We start from the raw sequence: 16,567 nt of genomic DNA on the forward strand, positions 1-16,567 counted from the left end.
TCCTCTCAATTGGTCACTAACAGGGTGAATGGAGTCCCAGTGATCCAGTGCATCCTGCAGTGGTGAATTTGGCAATATTATCTGAACCACCCCATACAGAGAGTCTGTTTTAGTAGATTTCCTAGAGCATCTTGCCTCTTATGTAGTGACAATATTCTAAAAGCCTACCAAAAATAATAATTAGTGAACGTATCTCTTAATCAGCTCTGTTCAAAACACCGCTTCCCGTTAATAGTGAGGTCCTGGTTGCCATAAGCACCCTTGCTTCTAGGTTTACACCACTTAGTGTACCTCAGCACCAGATGCTTTAGCAATCAGGTTGTTCCTTATGTATGCAACTGATATAATCCATAGAAGGTGAGCAATGCCATCTCAGTATTTGTCTTAAACAAAATTTTAATGGAAATGATACACTTCTAATTCATCACAGACCTCAGTCACATTTGTGTAACTATCACGTCTCTTGGTAATGTCCATACCTTCAATGTACTGGGCCTGTATTTATGAACATGTACCATTCACTGGGCATGTTGTGGGCAAATTGTGGTGGTTGTAATAGTAATGTCTCCTAACCATAGGAGAATGAGGACCAAATTGCTGCAGGATGTCTACGCTACAGCTAGGAGCCTCCCAACACAGTTAGACAGACTCATGCTAGTGGGCCTTGGGCAAATGCTCTAAAAATAACAGCGTGGACATTGCGGCTCCAGTGGAGACTCGGGCTAGTCACTGAAGCTCAGACTCAGGGGTCGGCAGGGCTTGAGAGCTCAAGCTGCCAGCTGAGCGGCAACGTCTAAGTTGTTATTTTTAGTATGCTACTTCGAGCCCCACTGGTGGAAGTCGATCTACCCAGGCTGGGTGGCTAGCTCCAAGCTGCAGTGTAGACATACCCTTAGAGACCAGCAGTAGTGCCTAGTACATGTTTCTTTTCATTCAGTAGTGGTCTGGTGAAACCTTACTTTAGCTGAACAGCAGGACCTATGATTTGGATGGCAAACCCCTTGCAAGCATTGCATGGCACTGTAAATCAGCTGTGAATGTTTCAAGCATTAAAGCAAGTAAAGGATAGTGGTGAAAAATGGGGTCTGCTACTGATGTTTAATTTCTGATATAAGAATTACTATTTGCTGAAGTAATGTTATTATGGAAAACAAGGTGTAGCACTACAAAATATCTGCCAAAGTAATGTACGTGTATTCAAAATGACCTACAACCGAGGCTTCATACAATACATTTTATTTAAAACAAGTTAGACATGGACTAAAATTCATGAGGTGAAATCCTAGCCCCATTGAAGTCAATGGGTGTTTTGCCATTGCCACTGCCTTCAGTGGAGTCAGAATTTCATCCAGGGAATGTATAATACCCAGAAAATGTCATATATCATCCTTGCTCAATTCTGTTTGCCCACTCATCAGGGTGAGTAATATTTGATGACATGCAAGTGAAATATCATTAGATTTTTAACCATCGTTATCCTGGTCAGAGTGGGTGAGAAGGTATTCTGCACTAATTTTCATGGCAGTTTTCCAAGACTGATATTCATGTAATATTTTCATCATCTTTGTTATGATCAATTTTATACAATCCATTTAATATGGCTGGCATGCAATGGAAGGCCATTGGTAGCTCTTTTAATTTTATGTATCTCTAAAGTAAATACGCCATGCCATTTATTTGTAAAATACAGATACTGCAAGAACCTGTTGGATGATTGTAATTATATACACTGTCATTGAACAGGATCTGTTGCTGCAATATTTTTGTCTGACTTCCAGTGGGTTTACATTTAATAGTACTTACTTCAATCTAATGTATATAATGTACACTTAATATTTAAAATGATACTTGAAAATAAATTATCCCATGTTAAACCTACAAATATATTGAATTCTTATGGTACGTGGAGAATGAGGACATCCACAGTTAGAGTAAAGCTCTGATTAAGAGAGAGAGAGAGATGTAAATTAACCACTAACCAACCAGGAGTGGAAGAAAGCTTCCCATATGGGCATTTTATTTCAAAACTGTCCATTATGGGGTTTCTTCCATCTTCCTCTGAAGCATCTGGTACTAGCCATTGTCAGAAAGTTTATTGGGCTAAGTGGCCCACTGGTCTGATCCACTTCAGCAGTTCCAGTGTTCTAATGTTCTACATTATCATGGAGAGTACCCACGCAAGTGCAATCCATGAGAACATAGCTAGTTCCTAAACTTACATGTAATGTGTCCTTAGCTACATAGAATAGTAAGAAGGAGTACACCTACATGAATATAAAGTGATACTTGTAAAATCTGAAGGGGTCTGAGCTGTTGATTTTTTGCAAAAAAAAAAAAAATCCTGTATATACTGTTGTTTTTAATATTTAAAGAGCAAAAGTCATACTGCTGTGTGGCAGAAACCCCGTATTAGCTCGATATGTCTTTGTGTGCGAGGGTATCTTAGTTTTGTTTTGCTTGTTTGGATTTTGCTTTGAGCTAGCAGCTATTGCAGTTACGTTCTGCACTGGGTGCTTGGAAGCAGCTTATTACTGCCTTGCATCTCTCATTGCTACAGCAACCCGTGTCCTGTCGTGCTGTGCATATGTACAAAGGAGCCTGTGCTCACGTTTTGGATTGCTGTTCTAGAGATGCTGAAGGCATGCAGGAGGCACTTTGTTTTACACAGGAAGCATGTGGCTGGCCACAGTTCACCTTGCTGTGTACCTTCCAGGGGACAAAAACGAACCTTACTTGTTTATCATTTGAGTCAGAGAGAATCGATCAGAATGAAACTTCAGAGGGACTCATTTCAGCTTCTCATCAGATATTTGCATTTTTTTTCCCCTAGACAGTTCACTTGTATTATGGAGCAGGAGAGAGAACTTCTTCAAAGAGCCTCAGCAGGAGTTCCTTTTTAGTATAAGGGAAGCAATTAAGCCACATAGCTAATTTAAAGCATTGATGGCTAGAAAATAAAATAGATTGTGATCTAGTTTAATCTCTTGGGTTCTCCTTTGAATTAAATGAGAGGAGTCAGTCAAAAGACTGGTTCAGCGTTCAGTCAGAGATCCACAAGACTCTATTTTATACTCCCCCTGGAAGTTGCATTATATTTGCTAACAGCACGCTTTTTTCACTCTTCTGCTTGGTCCATCATCCCATTTTCACAATACCTTCTCTACTGCTGATATATTGCCATGGCATCCTGCCAACCTACCAGCCTGCGGTCCTTCAGTTCAGACAGGTCCCACACGTTGAGCCATGCCTCCTACCTGAGGGACAGTGCCATGATCGATGATACTGTCATAATCCCCAGCCACCAGGTAAGACCTTTCTCTTTATCTCACTGATCAATTGCACAATATGCATTTATTTTAAATATTCAATTTTGGAAATATGAAAAAGAATCCCTGTATGGATTCTATTAACTGAATGAGGTAATGTGTGCTGTATTATTAATTGTACCATAAATCTGTCTAATTTCAAACTGCTATTAAATGAACTAGCTTATTGTAGAATACTAAAGTATATTCTGTATTAACCAGAAATGTGTAAATGCATTTACAGGACATGTCTTTATAGCACTTTCCATTGTATCTGATTTTTGAGCAATGTTAATAGGCATGGGGTCAAATGTTCAATTGGTGTAAATGAAATCAAAGGAGCTTTGCTGATTTACACCAGCTGAGGATCTAGTCCACTATTCAGAGAGAAGATTTTTGAAGAGACAATTAAGTCATATAAAGAGGGGTCAATCTGGTCGCTCCCAGTATTCCTGTTCACTGGGGCTAGTAACATTTGTGGTTGCTTTGAAAAAGCACAAGATGTTACAATAAGGTGCTTGTAGTACTTTGATGTCATTATTGCTCATTTTTGTTGTTGCCTTTTTTAAAGTGTTAATCATTTTCAGCCCTGCTATACAAAAATAACTCTTACTCATGGTATGTTTGGCTCATTGCTTTTAAGTATGGAAATACAAATTAAATAAGAGTTCTATCACATGCTCAGGTATCAACTCTGGCCAAGGAAGCTGAAAGGAATTCGTATCGCTTAAGCTGGGGCACTGAAAATTTGGACAATGTGGCGCTTTCTTCGAGCCCTATTCATTCAGGGTGAGTAACCCAATCCACTGATATGTATTAAGAGGGTCAGAGAAACAGAGTGAGAATAACCGAGGTCCCAGCTGCTTGAGCTAATGCTTAACTTGGAGTTGAATAATACTTCATTACAATCTAGTATTTAAAATAAATTGTTATAACCATTCAAATTCAGCTAGTCAGAAGAATATGAATATGGGCCTGATCCATTGACCACTGAAGTCACTGAGAATCTTTCCATTGACTTCAGCAAGCATTGAATCAAGCTTTACATGAGGGATTTTGACCGATTACTACATAAGAATGGCTATACTGGGTCAGAGCAAAGGTCCATCTAGCCTAGTATCCTGTCTTCTGACAGTGGCCAATGCCAGGTGTCCCAGAGGGATGAACAGAATAGGTAATCATCAAGTGATCCATCCCCTGTCACCATTCCCAGCCTTTGGCAAACTATTAATACCCCACCCCCAAAAAATGCTTGGTTTTTATGGAGAGAAAAAGCATATCATGCCTTTTTTGCTTTCACGAATAATGGAGAGCAAGGGCCTGATCCTGCCACGTGATGAGCATCTCTTGTGAGGTCATTTGACATCAGTGGGAGCAGGGCCGGCTCTAGGCACCAGCAAAACAAGCTGGTGCTTGGGGCGGCACATTTTTAGGGGCGGCATGGCCGGCGCCAGAATGCTGCCCCTAAAAATGTGCCCCGGCCGCCCTAGCTCACCTCCGCTGCTGCTGCCACGGTGCGCGAAACAGCTGATTCATGTGCCGCTACTCGCCCTCCCTCCCAGGCTCTCAAACCTGGGAGGGAGGGGGAGCAGCGGCGTGCGAATCAGCTGTTTCGCACACCGCGGCGGCTCGGGGTCTTCCCCTCCTTCCCAGGCCCTCAAACCTGGGAGGGAGGGGGAGATCCCGAGCGGCCGTTTCGCGCGCCGCTGCTCCCCCTCCCTCCCAGGCTTGAGAGCCTGGGAGGGAGGGGGAGAAGCGGCGCCCGCGCCGCAGCGGCTCGGGGTCTCCCCCTCCCTCCCAGGCTCTCAAACCTGGGAGATCCCGAGCGGCCGTTTCGCGCACCGCTGCTCCCCCTCCCTCCCAGGCTTGAGAGCCTGGGAGGGAGGGGGAGAAGCGGCGCACGCGCCACGGCCACTCGGAGTCTCCCCCTCCCTCCCAGTCTCTCAAACCTGGGAGGGAGGGGGAGACTCCGAGTGGCCGGGGCACGGCGCCGCTTCTCCCCCTCCGTCCCAGGCTTGAGAGCCTGGGGAGAGGAGGCAGGGCTGGTGATTTGGGGAAGGGGCGGAGTTGAGGCAGGGCCGGGGGTGGGGTAATTGAATAAGGGGGGGGAGGGCAGCCAAAATTGTGTTTGCTTTGGGCGGCAAAAATCATAGAGCCGGCCCTGAGTGGGAGTTAGGGAGCTGAGCAACTTTGAGCCCTCAGCACCTCCCTGTATCAATCCTTCACAGAATGAAATTGCAAAGAAGTGAGAGAAGGGAGGCTAAGTGAACTGTGCAAGTGCTTTTTGCAAGTATAGTAAACTATGCTCCAGAACAGCAGTATGTAATGAAAGTTGTGAAAAAATTCTAAAAATCACCAGTGCTACAACCAGAATCTTGAGGGACTGTCTCTTCTAATGAAGATTATCTTTCTAATAAATAAAGTGAATAGTGGTTGTTTGTGTGATGCAAAAATCTAGCACAGTAAGTTATGTTTATTGTTAATCAATTAATGTCCTCCAAGTAACATTCAGGTAGCCTTATGAACATTTTGGTTTACACGTTCCTGACCAGTTGCCTTCAGCTATCCCCACAACTGATTATTTTTTGTAGGCATTTTTATTAGAACCAGTTTGGTGAAACGTGAACAAGACAGAAACTAAATAAACCAGACCTGGCCAAATCAGTGTTTATAAATGTTATCCTGTATGGGCAAAAAAAAATGTGGGCTTGTTTGCTTATTTGTATTTTGGTATCAAAAATAAGTAACTCTGAACATTTATATCTAGAGAGAGAGTGTGTCAAGATTTAGATTTTAAATTATTTTGGCAGCTAATTCTAGCAATTGGTGCCAAATAAGCAAAGGTCATTTTTCCAGAGGATGTATATTACTTTTCACTACACTAAAGTTGGACTGTCCAATGATTGCAGGTGATAAGTTATTTACTTTTTATAACAGTGATTTCACATTCTCTGGGGCTTGATCATTTCACACTTTCATTCAAAGATTAATCAGTGATTCCTTAGATCTTCTGTATGACCAAGTCTGAGTTCCAGGGTCAGGCAATTAAATGTAATAAAAGCAACTGCCTCTGTAAAGCCATGGGGAAAATAATTGTATTTAACAAAAGACAGAGGTAATATTTGGTATTGCTATTCTGTTTTTGATTTATACTGTTAATATGCCAATGAAATATAATACTAAAGGAGCCTTCAAGAACCAAAATCCAACCCTTGAAAAATGCTCCATGAAAGTGTATTCTTACCTTCCACTGACTTATCAAAAGAATTAACTTTTCTTTTGTATGTTAAAGGGAGGGTATGTGTATGTATTTTAACCCTACATTTGGGTTTTAAGTGAGGGAGGGATAGCTCAGTGGTTTGGCCTGCTAAACCCAGGGTTGTGAGTTCAATCCTTGAGGGGGCCATTTAGGGATTTAGGGCAAAAATCTGTCTGGGGATTGGTCCTGCTTAGAGCAGGGAGTTGGACTAGATGACCTCCTGATGTCCCTTCCAACCCTGATATTCTATGAGTCTATGATTTAAATCCACCCAACTCTGTCCTTTAATAGGCTCATCTGTCATATGAGTGAAGAACAACAAAACAAAGGTCAGAGATTCTGGCAGCCATCTTGGAAACAAGAAAACTCCCTCCTCCTATGGGAGCTGCCACCCCAATAGTGTGCAGTAATTTAGTGTAGAATATTTCCCAATTATTTTGCAGAATTAGTATTCTCTTTATATCTTAATAAACCGGCTTAAAGGGGAAAAATTCTGCCACATTAACCTCCATTTGAGACAATCAGTGTCCTTCTCATTAGGAGACATGCATGAGATGACATGCTCAGCAAAGTTAAGATTGTTTCAGTATGTTAGAGACTCTTGGACGCTGTAACCGATGAGAAGGCAAAGACCTATTGCTTTGCTGGAAATGCCAGATAATATAGTCTCTCTATTTTTTTTAACTTCCTGTCTATGTGTTAGGAGAGACAAAGGTTTTGGCCAGGTTTATGCAGGTCTCTTTAAATAGTTTTAGTCACACAGTTTACAGTGAGTTTGTAATCTTATTGTGAAAGGGGCATAATGTTTTCATTAAGTTGGAAAGTGAAACACTGAATTTAAAGATCTCTTTCCATTTGTAGTTTTTAGATATTGCTTGAAAATAGCACATTTTTGTATCTTTTCCATCTATCAATGTGGTTTGTAGTATTGAATGCAACTGGTACATTTTTAAGGAACACTAGGTATGCAAAATTGTTACATTGTACTTGTTTTGTTGGGTTTTGGTGACATGCAAGCAACTTCAGCTTTACTCTTCTGAATTATGTGATTACCAGAAATCTTCAAGACAAATATATATTTAACAGTTACCTGTTCAATTTAGTTAAATTTATATTGCAAACAGGGAGGCAATGTGATCAATTGGTTAGAGCATGAAACTGTAGCCAAGAGACCTAGATTCTAATTCCCACTCTGTTATTAACTTGCCCCTGTGATCTAGGGCAAATTGTCACTTAGGGCTTTTCTACCCAGAGATTTAATGCACAGCAAGCCAGGATGTGAATCTACAGCGCACAAACTGACCATGTGGACCCTGCTGCACTTTGGTCTATTCCCATTTCAAATAGCAGTATGGCAAAGCACATTATAGAACTTTCAGGACATGGTAGCAAGCTCTACGTGGTCAGTTAGTACGTGGCAAGCTAGTGCACAGTAGATTCACACACAGACTTGCCACACATTGAATGACTGTGTAGACAAGCCCTTAACCCCTTTGTGCTTCAGTTTCCTCTCCTGTAAAATGGAGATGATAATGCTTACATTTTATATATAAAAAAGGAGATCCTCAGATGAAATTCATTGCATAAGTAAGTGCTATGTATTATTTTTATTATTACATATACACGTGCATTTATTAAATAGACATTATGGAAATAGAAGTCTGATTGGTTAATAGACAATCCAAATGCATGTGTATCTAGCAAAGCTAAACAGTTGGGGTTGTGTTAGTGAGTTTACCCTCCTGGAAATCATTATTTCCATCAGTGGGACTAAAAAACACTAGAGAATCAGCAGCTGAAATTGACAAATAATTAGAGTTATCATTCTTAGCTGCCTGTCTGCAAAAAAGGAGATTGGATCATTGCTAACAAGGTAAACAAAATTAATTTAAACTGTTGTATTTTGGATCCCTTACATTGTTTTCCCTAGTGTGACATTCGCTTCCTGGAAATAGTTGTGAAAAGAGGACCTGGCAGGTAGCAGCTGAGAGTCTTTTTCAAATGTACAAAATTAAATGATATCAGAATACACTGATGCCTTTAACAGGTTATTTAAAACAAAACTTGGGTGTGTTTCAGTATGGGCAAAGTTCTGCTGATGTCAAAAGAAGTAAATGACACTGGAGACATCCATAATAAGAAAGTGATGTCAGAAAAGTACATAATTGACCATATAATGTATTATCGGGAACATAAATGGTTAGAAGAAGAAGAATAAAAAGTTTAAACTGTATCACTCTGGAGGGGGAATGAAAGGAGGACCAGAAACATGCTAAGCTGCGGTAAGCTGGAGGTCAGAAGATTCTTGATAGGAGACTTGAGAAAAGAGGGTTGAGATGGAATCTTAGCTCTTATGGAATTTGATGTCACCAGAATCTCTTGATGAAATTATTTGAGACATGTAGATACAGAGTTACTCGTATTATGCTGTGGATCCAATTTTCAAATTTGAACACCTGAACTAGGGAGTCCCTTATTTGGTTTCAGATAAGTATTCAGGACTCCAAATGACCAATTTAGGTACGTGAGTGCCAACCTGAGGACTCCAATTCAGAACTGGGATTAAGGCACACATGTAGAGAGGATCTGATGACATCCTAAATCATTCTAATTTTGCTGTTGTAGTAACCCATGATATTTGTTTATGCTTATATCCCACACTCACTTTTATCCTCTCCTCATATATACTGTATATATATATACACAAAGTTACATATTTAAGTCAAAATCCTCTTCTGTTTTCTTCTTATATTTCACTTAATCCGTTCTTTTTTTTATGCTAAATGATCTATTCTGTTGCAGCCGCTCCTCTCCATGCCTTGATCATGACAACAGCAGGTGAACGTCTGCATAATTCTGTTAATATGTGGCTGCCCCTTCCCTTTTCATCCTTCTCCTTATTTACCTCACTTCAGGATGCTTTAGTATGTTTGTCCACCCACCCTCGGGATGGCAGTTAAACGGAGCCCTATTTTTTAATGTGTCCCTTTTCTCCCAACTGTGTTACTCCCCTTCATCAGAAAAACGCTTGATACAAAAAGGGTAAAAATGGTCCTATATTCTTAATTCTGTTTGATTTTATTGATTTAAATTGAATCCTTCATGTTGGTGCCAAGTGCTGCACTACTATGATTAATTTTTTGTTGAGCCACTGATGTGCTCGGTGCTGCACAGAGCATAGCAAATGATGCAATCTCAGCCTGAAGGAGATTGTAATCTATTAACAAACTGAGGCCTGATACATTCATTGGAGATATGTTCCCTTCGTTTTTTTAAAACATCACTGTCATGGCAGTTGAAAGATACTTTTAAATTCTCAGCTGAATAAAATTGTTAGGAAAGTAATGATTCACAACATCATTTTTAAAGGATGCACACCAACAGTCTTGCTCTTCGTTTAGCATTCTAAAAGTATTCTCATCAGTGAAGGGTACATTACTGTATGCAAATTACAATTGTTTCCAGATGCCTTGCACCTAGAGCCATGTTTTTTGTCCTCCCAGAATGTATTTCCCCCCCCCCCCATACTACATATAGCTCAATTTTGGCCTGATTCAGCACTCACTAAAGAAACTGAAAAGTCTCCCATTAACTTCAGCAGGCATTGGGGATCAAGGCCTTGATTCTTAGCATCTTTGAATGCGAACTTTGGATCAGTTTTCCTCTCCAGTTGTAAACTTGAGAATTGCTGAAGCAGCCTGATAAAACTATTCGTTTCTACTTTTTTCACACTCTGACTAACTCTGAATGCTGCTATCTCCTTGTTTCCCTGTTTCTTATATTAGTTAAGCTGACTTAGATAGAAGATTTCTTAAGTGTATCTATGGTGGATATAGTTCAATGATGACTGTTATCATTGCTTCCTGCTGTATGATGAGACGCATGTGCCTTACTAACTCAATTGAATAATCATTTCTGAACTGACAGTATAATAAGGGTGTATTGCTTTTGCATTTTCCGTTTTTATGTTTATTTTAACATTAACCACAGCCTGTTTTAGAAAGACTCTTCATGGAGCTGTATTTGCATGGCTGTTCAAATGGTTCTACAGACAGAGATGTGCAGCAGAGTCCCAACAAGCTAGTATTCATTGCTATCCGAAGAGACTAACTCTTAGCAAAGCAGTTTACAAAACAATGACACTTAGCACAGCCCCAAAATAATGTCTTCTCTTCCCCCCAAATATAGGCCTATCCATTCTTTATTTCCTTGTTTATTTCTCTGCTGTATTTTTAAGTGGGCACAGAAATAGTTAGCTTACATGTTATTGTCATACCAAGAAAATCAGACCAGGAAATAACTTAGGGGTTGTTTACATGAACGTTTAATTTGTAGCAAGCCGGGCTGTGAATCTACCCCACACTAGTCTGCCATGCAGACTGTGCTGATGCACACTAATGGTTCCTTAGTGCGTTTTGACCTACCCTGCTTTGAAATTGTTAGTGCTTGTCAGCAGGGTCCACACGGGTAGTTCTTGTGCACCAGGCTAGTGCAGGGTAGATTCACCCCCGAGCTTGCTGAAAACTAAATGTTCCTGTAGACAAGCCCTTAGTGTCACAGCAGAAAGTTCACAATACAAAGATTTCTTGGAACAGAATTTCAGCTCTTCATGTTTTCAAAGTAGATAAGTTGAACACCATGCATTTTATATGATTCTTGCAAATGAGACTGCTATAACAAATCTGGCCCATAAAGCTTGAATGCTATATTTACACAATACTATGACCTACCTCCATGAAGTACATAAAATTACCCTTATGGCTTTCATGCACCTCACATATTAACTCCTCCCAAATATAGTTAGGACCTACATATTGGACAAAATTTAGCAGTTAAACCCTCCGTGTAAGTGAGGGCAACTTCACCGATGTCAATGGGCTGAATTTGATCCATTAAGTAGAGTGGACATTGGTTGGTCTCACCTGTAACTGTTCTTGCCAGAACGGTATGTCTTCGCCTCCTCCCATGGAATACCCAACCTACATCATATTTCCTGAAGAGTATTTGCTTTTCTTCCCTTTAATTGCTTTTCATATTCCAATACCTACTACAACTCCCCCTAAAAAGGAGAATTTCACTATCTTGCCCTGAAAATTCCTTTTCGCTCTGATTTGGGCCATAATAAGCACTTGACATTTGCTTGCAAGCATGATTAATTCTAAACTCTAGGAAGCAAAGCATATTAACTGTGCTGGTTGATCCAGTCCTGCAAGACTATATAAACTTTAGGATCATATCCTACCTTTGCTAAGCTTCGTTTCCAGCTTTTTTCTTTAAAACTTTGCCAGAAAATGAAACGTATTCAAAACTTGTCCATCCCAGAACTTGTCCATCCCTAGCTCCAGGAGTTTACCTTCTTGCTAGTGCAGTCACCCTTGACACATGTATATGTTGACTTCATTGATTTAACTCTTGAATTGCTGTCATCTTGAATCAGGACCCAATTAAAGTTTAAATAGAACATCATTCTAATAAACCAAATACACTTAAGAAGTACATTTCCCTGAGATGTATAGGAACTTTTAAAACATGGTGTGTGACAGAATTCTTCAGATATACATAAAGATGTAAAACTCAAAAAGATTCATCTAGCCCATTGTTTCGATACAGGTATGTATTCTAGTTTTAATGGCTCAAAAGAAGGCATTCCCATCACTCACTTGAGAGAGATCTTTCTGAAAGAGTCCTCATGGTTAGAAGTTTCTCTTATATTTGTATTAACTTGACGCCATTCAGTACCATCCTAATACCACTCCTTTACTGTTTTTACACGCTTAAAATGACTATAGATGTCTATTATATCTCCCATATTCATCAGTTTCTGTAAATTAGTTTAGTTCTTTTGACCTTTCCCCATAAATCAATCTCTTCAGATATTCTCCAACTTCCCTTTTACAACATATCTGGGGTACTGAATAGACATGGGCCCCAGCCATGAAATTCAGGTTTGGGTATGAACTTTGACCCAACTCCTTTCAAGTTTTGTAAGATTGGAATTGGGGTACCAAAGAGAGAGAGAGTGATTACAAAATGTGGATCTTATGTTTGATCCAGATTTTGATAGCACTGCCCACTTCAAAACTTAGGACTCTAGCCCATTTCTAGTACTAGGTGTCCAGAACTGTGCATAATATTTTAGGTATGATCTCACTGGAATCATACAGAAAGGAACTATTAACTCTCTAGATTGTGAAATGATGTATACATATGTCTAAAATTGCAAAGGCTTTTTATTTTGCTGCTATAACAAATAGCAAAGTCATACCTAATTAGCTGTTCTCTATTACTCATAGTTCTCCTTTGATGTACAGTATTCCAGGTTCTTCCTTCCTACTCAATGTCAGTTTCAGATCACTCTTCCATAGATATATTGATCATTAGCTTGCATTTATCTAATTTTGTTATTTCCTGCTCATAATCTTAACCCTTATTGTATTCTTATGTCTTCGCTGATGTTTGAATCACCTCCCAATCTAGAATAATGTATGAATGTAAATAATATGCTGTTTTCTCATCCTCTAGATCATTAATAAAATATCAAATTAAGCACCATCCCTGCAGCATCTTCCTCCAACTCAATACATTGCTGCTGATCATTAACTTTTGTTCACAGTCCTTCAGAAAATGTTTAGTCAATATGACACTGCTTGACTTTTTATGTAAAAGTTTCTGAATCAGAACATTGAACACATTAAAGCAATTAATTTTCTGCCATGATTTGTTTTTATTCAACCCCCATGCCTTTGTTTTTACCAAACCCATAATTGCTTATGACTATTATACTCTAGGAGGTTACTGGGTTTTCTTCCTCTTAATATTTTTTCCATTATTATACTCAGGGTAGAGGTTAGCCTTATTGGATGTAATTATCAGGGTTGCTTATTTTATTCCCATTTTTAGAAGACTGATATGACAATTGATTTTTAATATACATCTGCTGCCTCCTTGGTTCTCCGGGATTTTTTTTTCCCAAAATTGTTTACCAGTGATTTAATAAATTCATTGTTTCATGACTTTAAAACTCTTAAGCCATATAGGGTGAAATCCTGGTCCTATTGAAATCAATAGAAATATCATCCACACTTGCTGATTTGCATATATTCCACTTACTGTGTATTCTTGGATCTGCGTTTTAGGCCTGATCCTTCACCATTGAAATGAGTGGAATGTTTGTCATCAGCTTCATTGACAGCAGGATTAAGCATTTTATTAATGGCTGTATTAACAAAATCATCTTTACTTCTGAATTGTCAGTGTCCCTAGTCCGCTGGTCCTTTTTTACTCTCCTTATCTTTATATCCTCTCTCAAATGTGCCTTTCTTGGCCTATTTTTTCTGTTTTTGAGGGTAATCCCCGCCTTACTAATAAATATTTGGGATCTTCCTCTTGCTTATTCCAGCTGCTATATACCCTAAATAAACTGAAGATTGACAAGTTAGTTTGCTTCGTGCCCTGATGTCTTTGGCTGAGAAGGGCTGAAGTTAAATAGCTAGCACTTTGCACCTGTGACACTAATTAGAGACACAGACCATACTAGAATTGTAAGTTGACCTGCAGATGATGATGGATGTTCCAGTGGATGGAACACAGGGGCTGCTACTATTTTACTTGTGAACATGCTGCAAAATTCCAGTGTAAATAAGAATGCTCCAAAACAGATATATTTGTCCTATTTCTAACCTCACTTTTACACCACTGATTTGTTGTCTAAATAGATATCATCTTCCAGGGCTACTTCATAGGTATACAGGCTGTTTGTTTCATGGGAAAGCATCATCATTTCAGTTCACTTCCCATCTTTTAGTTTATCTGAAAACTTTCACTCCTTAGAAAGTTTCACTTAAAAAGAAAGTACCAGCTGTGAAAATAGAGTCCAGTATTGCTACTGTAGCAGGGATTCCTTGATTGGGTCCTTTGCCATACTCATTATTAGGGATGGTTGAATTACTATTTATGGATATTTTTATCTATTTATTTGTATTTTGGTAGCAGCCCCAGCAATGCTACCAAAGCTCAGCAATGTTGATACACAATGTGAGATGAATTGCTTAGTTTCTAAGGAAAATACTTTCATTGGGAATAAAATATTCCCTGAATTAAATGGAAAAAATTGTTGATTCCATTATCGTTTACTATTAGTTGACCATCTTGAGCACTTGTTGAGTAATGAACAAAATTGTATTAATGATTAGTTTACTTGAGAAAAATGCCAAAATTCATTCAGTAAATTATTTGCACCAAATAATTCAGTCAGCTCTAATAACAGTGGTTGTGGTTTCTGTAGTTGTTCAGAATATTAATACCAGATTGTGAACTGCTTATGCCATCCCAGAATTTAGGCTGTTGTTAAATTCATTTCTAAAGCATTCTTCATCATTGAATTTTAGGCTGATTCTCAGAGACAAAAGTCACAAACAGTTTCATCCATTTATTACAAAGGTGACACAAAAACTGCATCCAGATAAGGGCTTTGTTTTAACTTGGAAAGGCATCACATAGCATTATTGTAGAACCTGAGCAATTAGTATCCTTGATTTCCTCTTTCATCCCTATTCATATATATATGATATAAACTATATCTAGAATGGATTAAGATAGGTAGAGTCCTTACTTCAAAAATGAAGCCTAGGGAATTAAAGCTGTAAACACTTGTTCATTTTTGTTTGTTTTTTGTTAAAACCACAGAAACATCAGCCCCCTGAGGAATGAGATAATGGTTGTACTCCATAGGGTATTACACTAAACAAAATCTAGAGGTATCTGAATGGTGGTAGAATAGGAGACTGCATGTGTGGGAAGGAGTGGGAAGTCTCTTCATATGGCATCCATGGTGCATGGCGTGCTTTAGATTGGCAGGTTGTGGCTCCTTCCTCTCGTTCATTTTATTGACGTGACTTGCACGGAGTGTTGGGTGTTCTGTTTTAATAGCATGTGGAATGAATTGTAAATGTTTTGATAATGAATGTATTCAAATATGTGTAATACTGAGTGACCCAAGAGAGTGAAAAATATCTGTATTTGTCTCCAATGTGGTAAGATTTTTTTTATTGCAGGTCTCTCAGTGCAGATGTTAGCATTTGTGTGAATCCCTGTGTGGTGACTAGTGTAGTCCTAAAAGTAGGTCTGGTATTATCCTATCTCATGTCCTTTCCCCTACTCTCACTGCAGCAAGTCAACCTCTCCACCCCCAGGGCAGTGGTGATCAGAAGCCATTAAACTGAACAATATAAAAATTTAAAGTAGCCATTTTTTGAGGGTTTTGTACATTTCACAGAAATGGCCTTAATTAAGCTGTGTCCCAGATCGCAGCAAAACTATCAAAATCAGCACATTGTCTAGTCATGACTGAACAAAGTGGGCTATAGGTAGGAGAAAGGAAAAAAAATAAAGGCAATTTATCTCGAGCCATGAGGGAGCTCCTTGCCACAGATGTCTTCCTGCCACTGTAAGGAATCCCACAGGGACATATTAACATTGTATATAGTAAGAGAGAAAAAGCAGAAATTTATAAATAAACCCACTACAGAATGGTTACCAGCTGCTCAGATCTCCACATCTTTCTGTAGTTGTCTTATCCTTCTATAACAGAGGCACGTTGGGACAGTATCTTAATTGACAACAAGCCCATCTCACATTCGATTATTTGCCATTCTTTCTGTATAAGGATATAATTTTAATAGAAGAATCCCACTTTATTTGCCTCTTTCCCATCCTTATTTTCTCCTGTCCTGTTTTGTCTTTGGAAAGGGTAAGGAGAAAAGTGGGCACCTTAAATGTAGTCAGAAATAGAGTTTATCTTGTTAAAAGTCAATATAGTCACTTTAAAAAAAAAGTGAATTGAAATCTTGAAGATTATTTTTCTTCTCTCTAGTCAGTTTGTCATGATATCATACAGCGATAAGTTTTTAAGAAATGTTAAATGTTAAAGAGAGGGAGACATTCATATTTGATATAAAGAGGTACAACTCCCACTGGCTTTAATAGGAGTTGTAACTGCTTTCTC

At 39.1% G+C, this 16,567-nt stretch overlaps 1 protein-coding gene across 50 annotated transcripts in view; it reads left to right on the plus strand.

The window, feature by feature from the left end:
- ANK2 (ankyrin 2) overlaps window positions 1-16,567 on the plus strand; it is a 581,537-nt gene that overhangs the window by 511,385 nt on the left and 53,585 nt on the right. For 27 of the 50 annotated variants that reach the window (XM_042842313.2, XM_042842350.2, XM_065596242.1 and 24 more), the window contains 2 exons: window positions 3,203-3,305; window positions 3,991-4,094. In XM_042842313.2, coding sequence (XP_042698247.2) covers window positions 3,203-3,305; window positions 3,991-4,094 — 207 coding nt within the window. Of the gene's footprint in view, window positions 1-3,202; window positions 3,306-3,990; window positions 4,095-8,395; window positions 8,438-9,366; window positions 9,403-16,567 lie in introns of all 50 variants that reach the window. The other 23 variants (XM_065596235.1, XM_042842326.2, XM_065596250.1 and 20 more) reach the window with 3 other exon arrangements.

The sequence above is a fragment of the Chrysemys picta genome, chromosome 5 (assembly GCF_011386835.1).
Source record: "Chrysemys picta bellii isolate R12L10 chromosome 5, ASM1138683v2, whole genome shotgun sequence".
Taxonomy (NCBI): domain Eukaryota; kingdom Metazoa; phylum Chordata; order Testudines; family Emydidae; genus Chrysemys; species Chrysemys picta.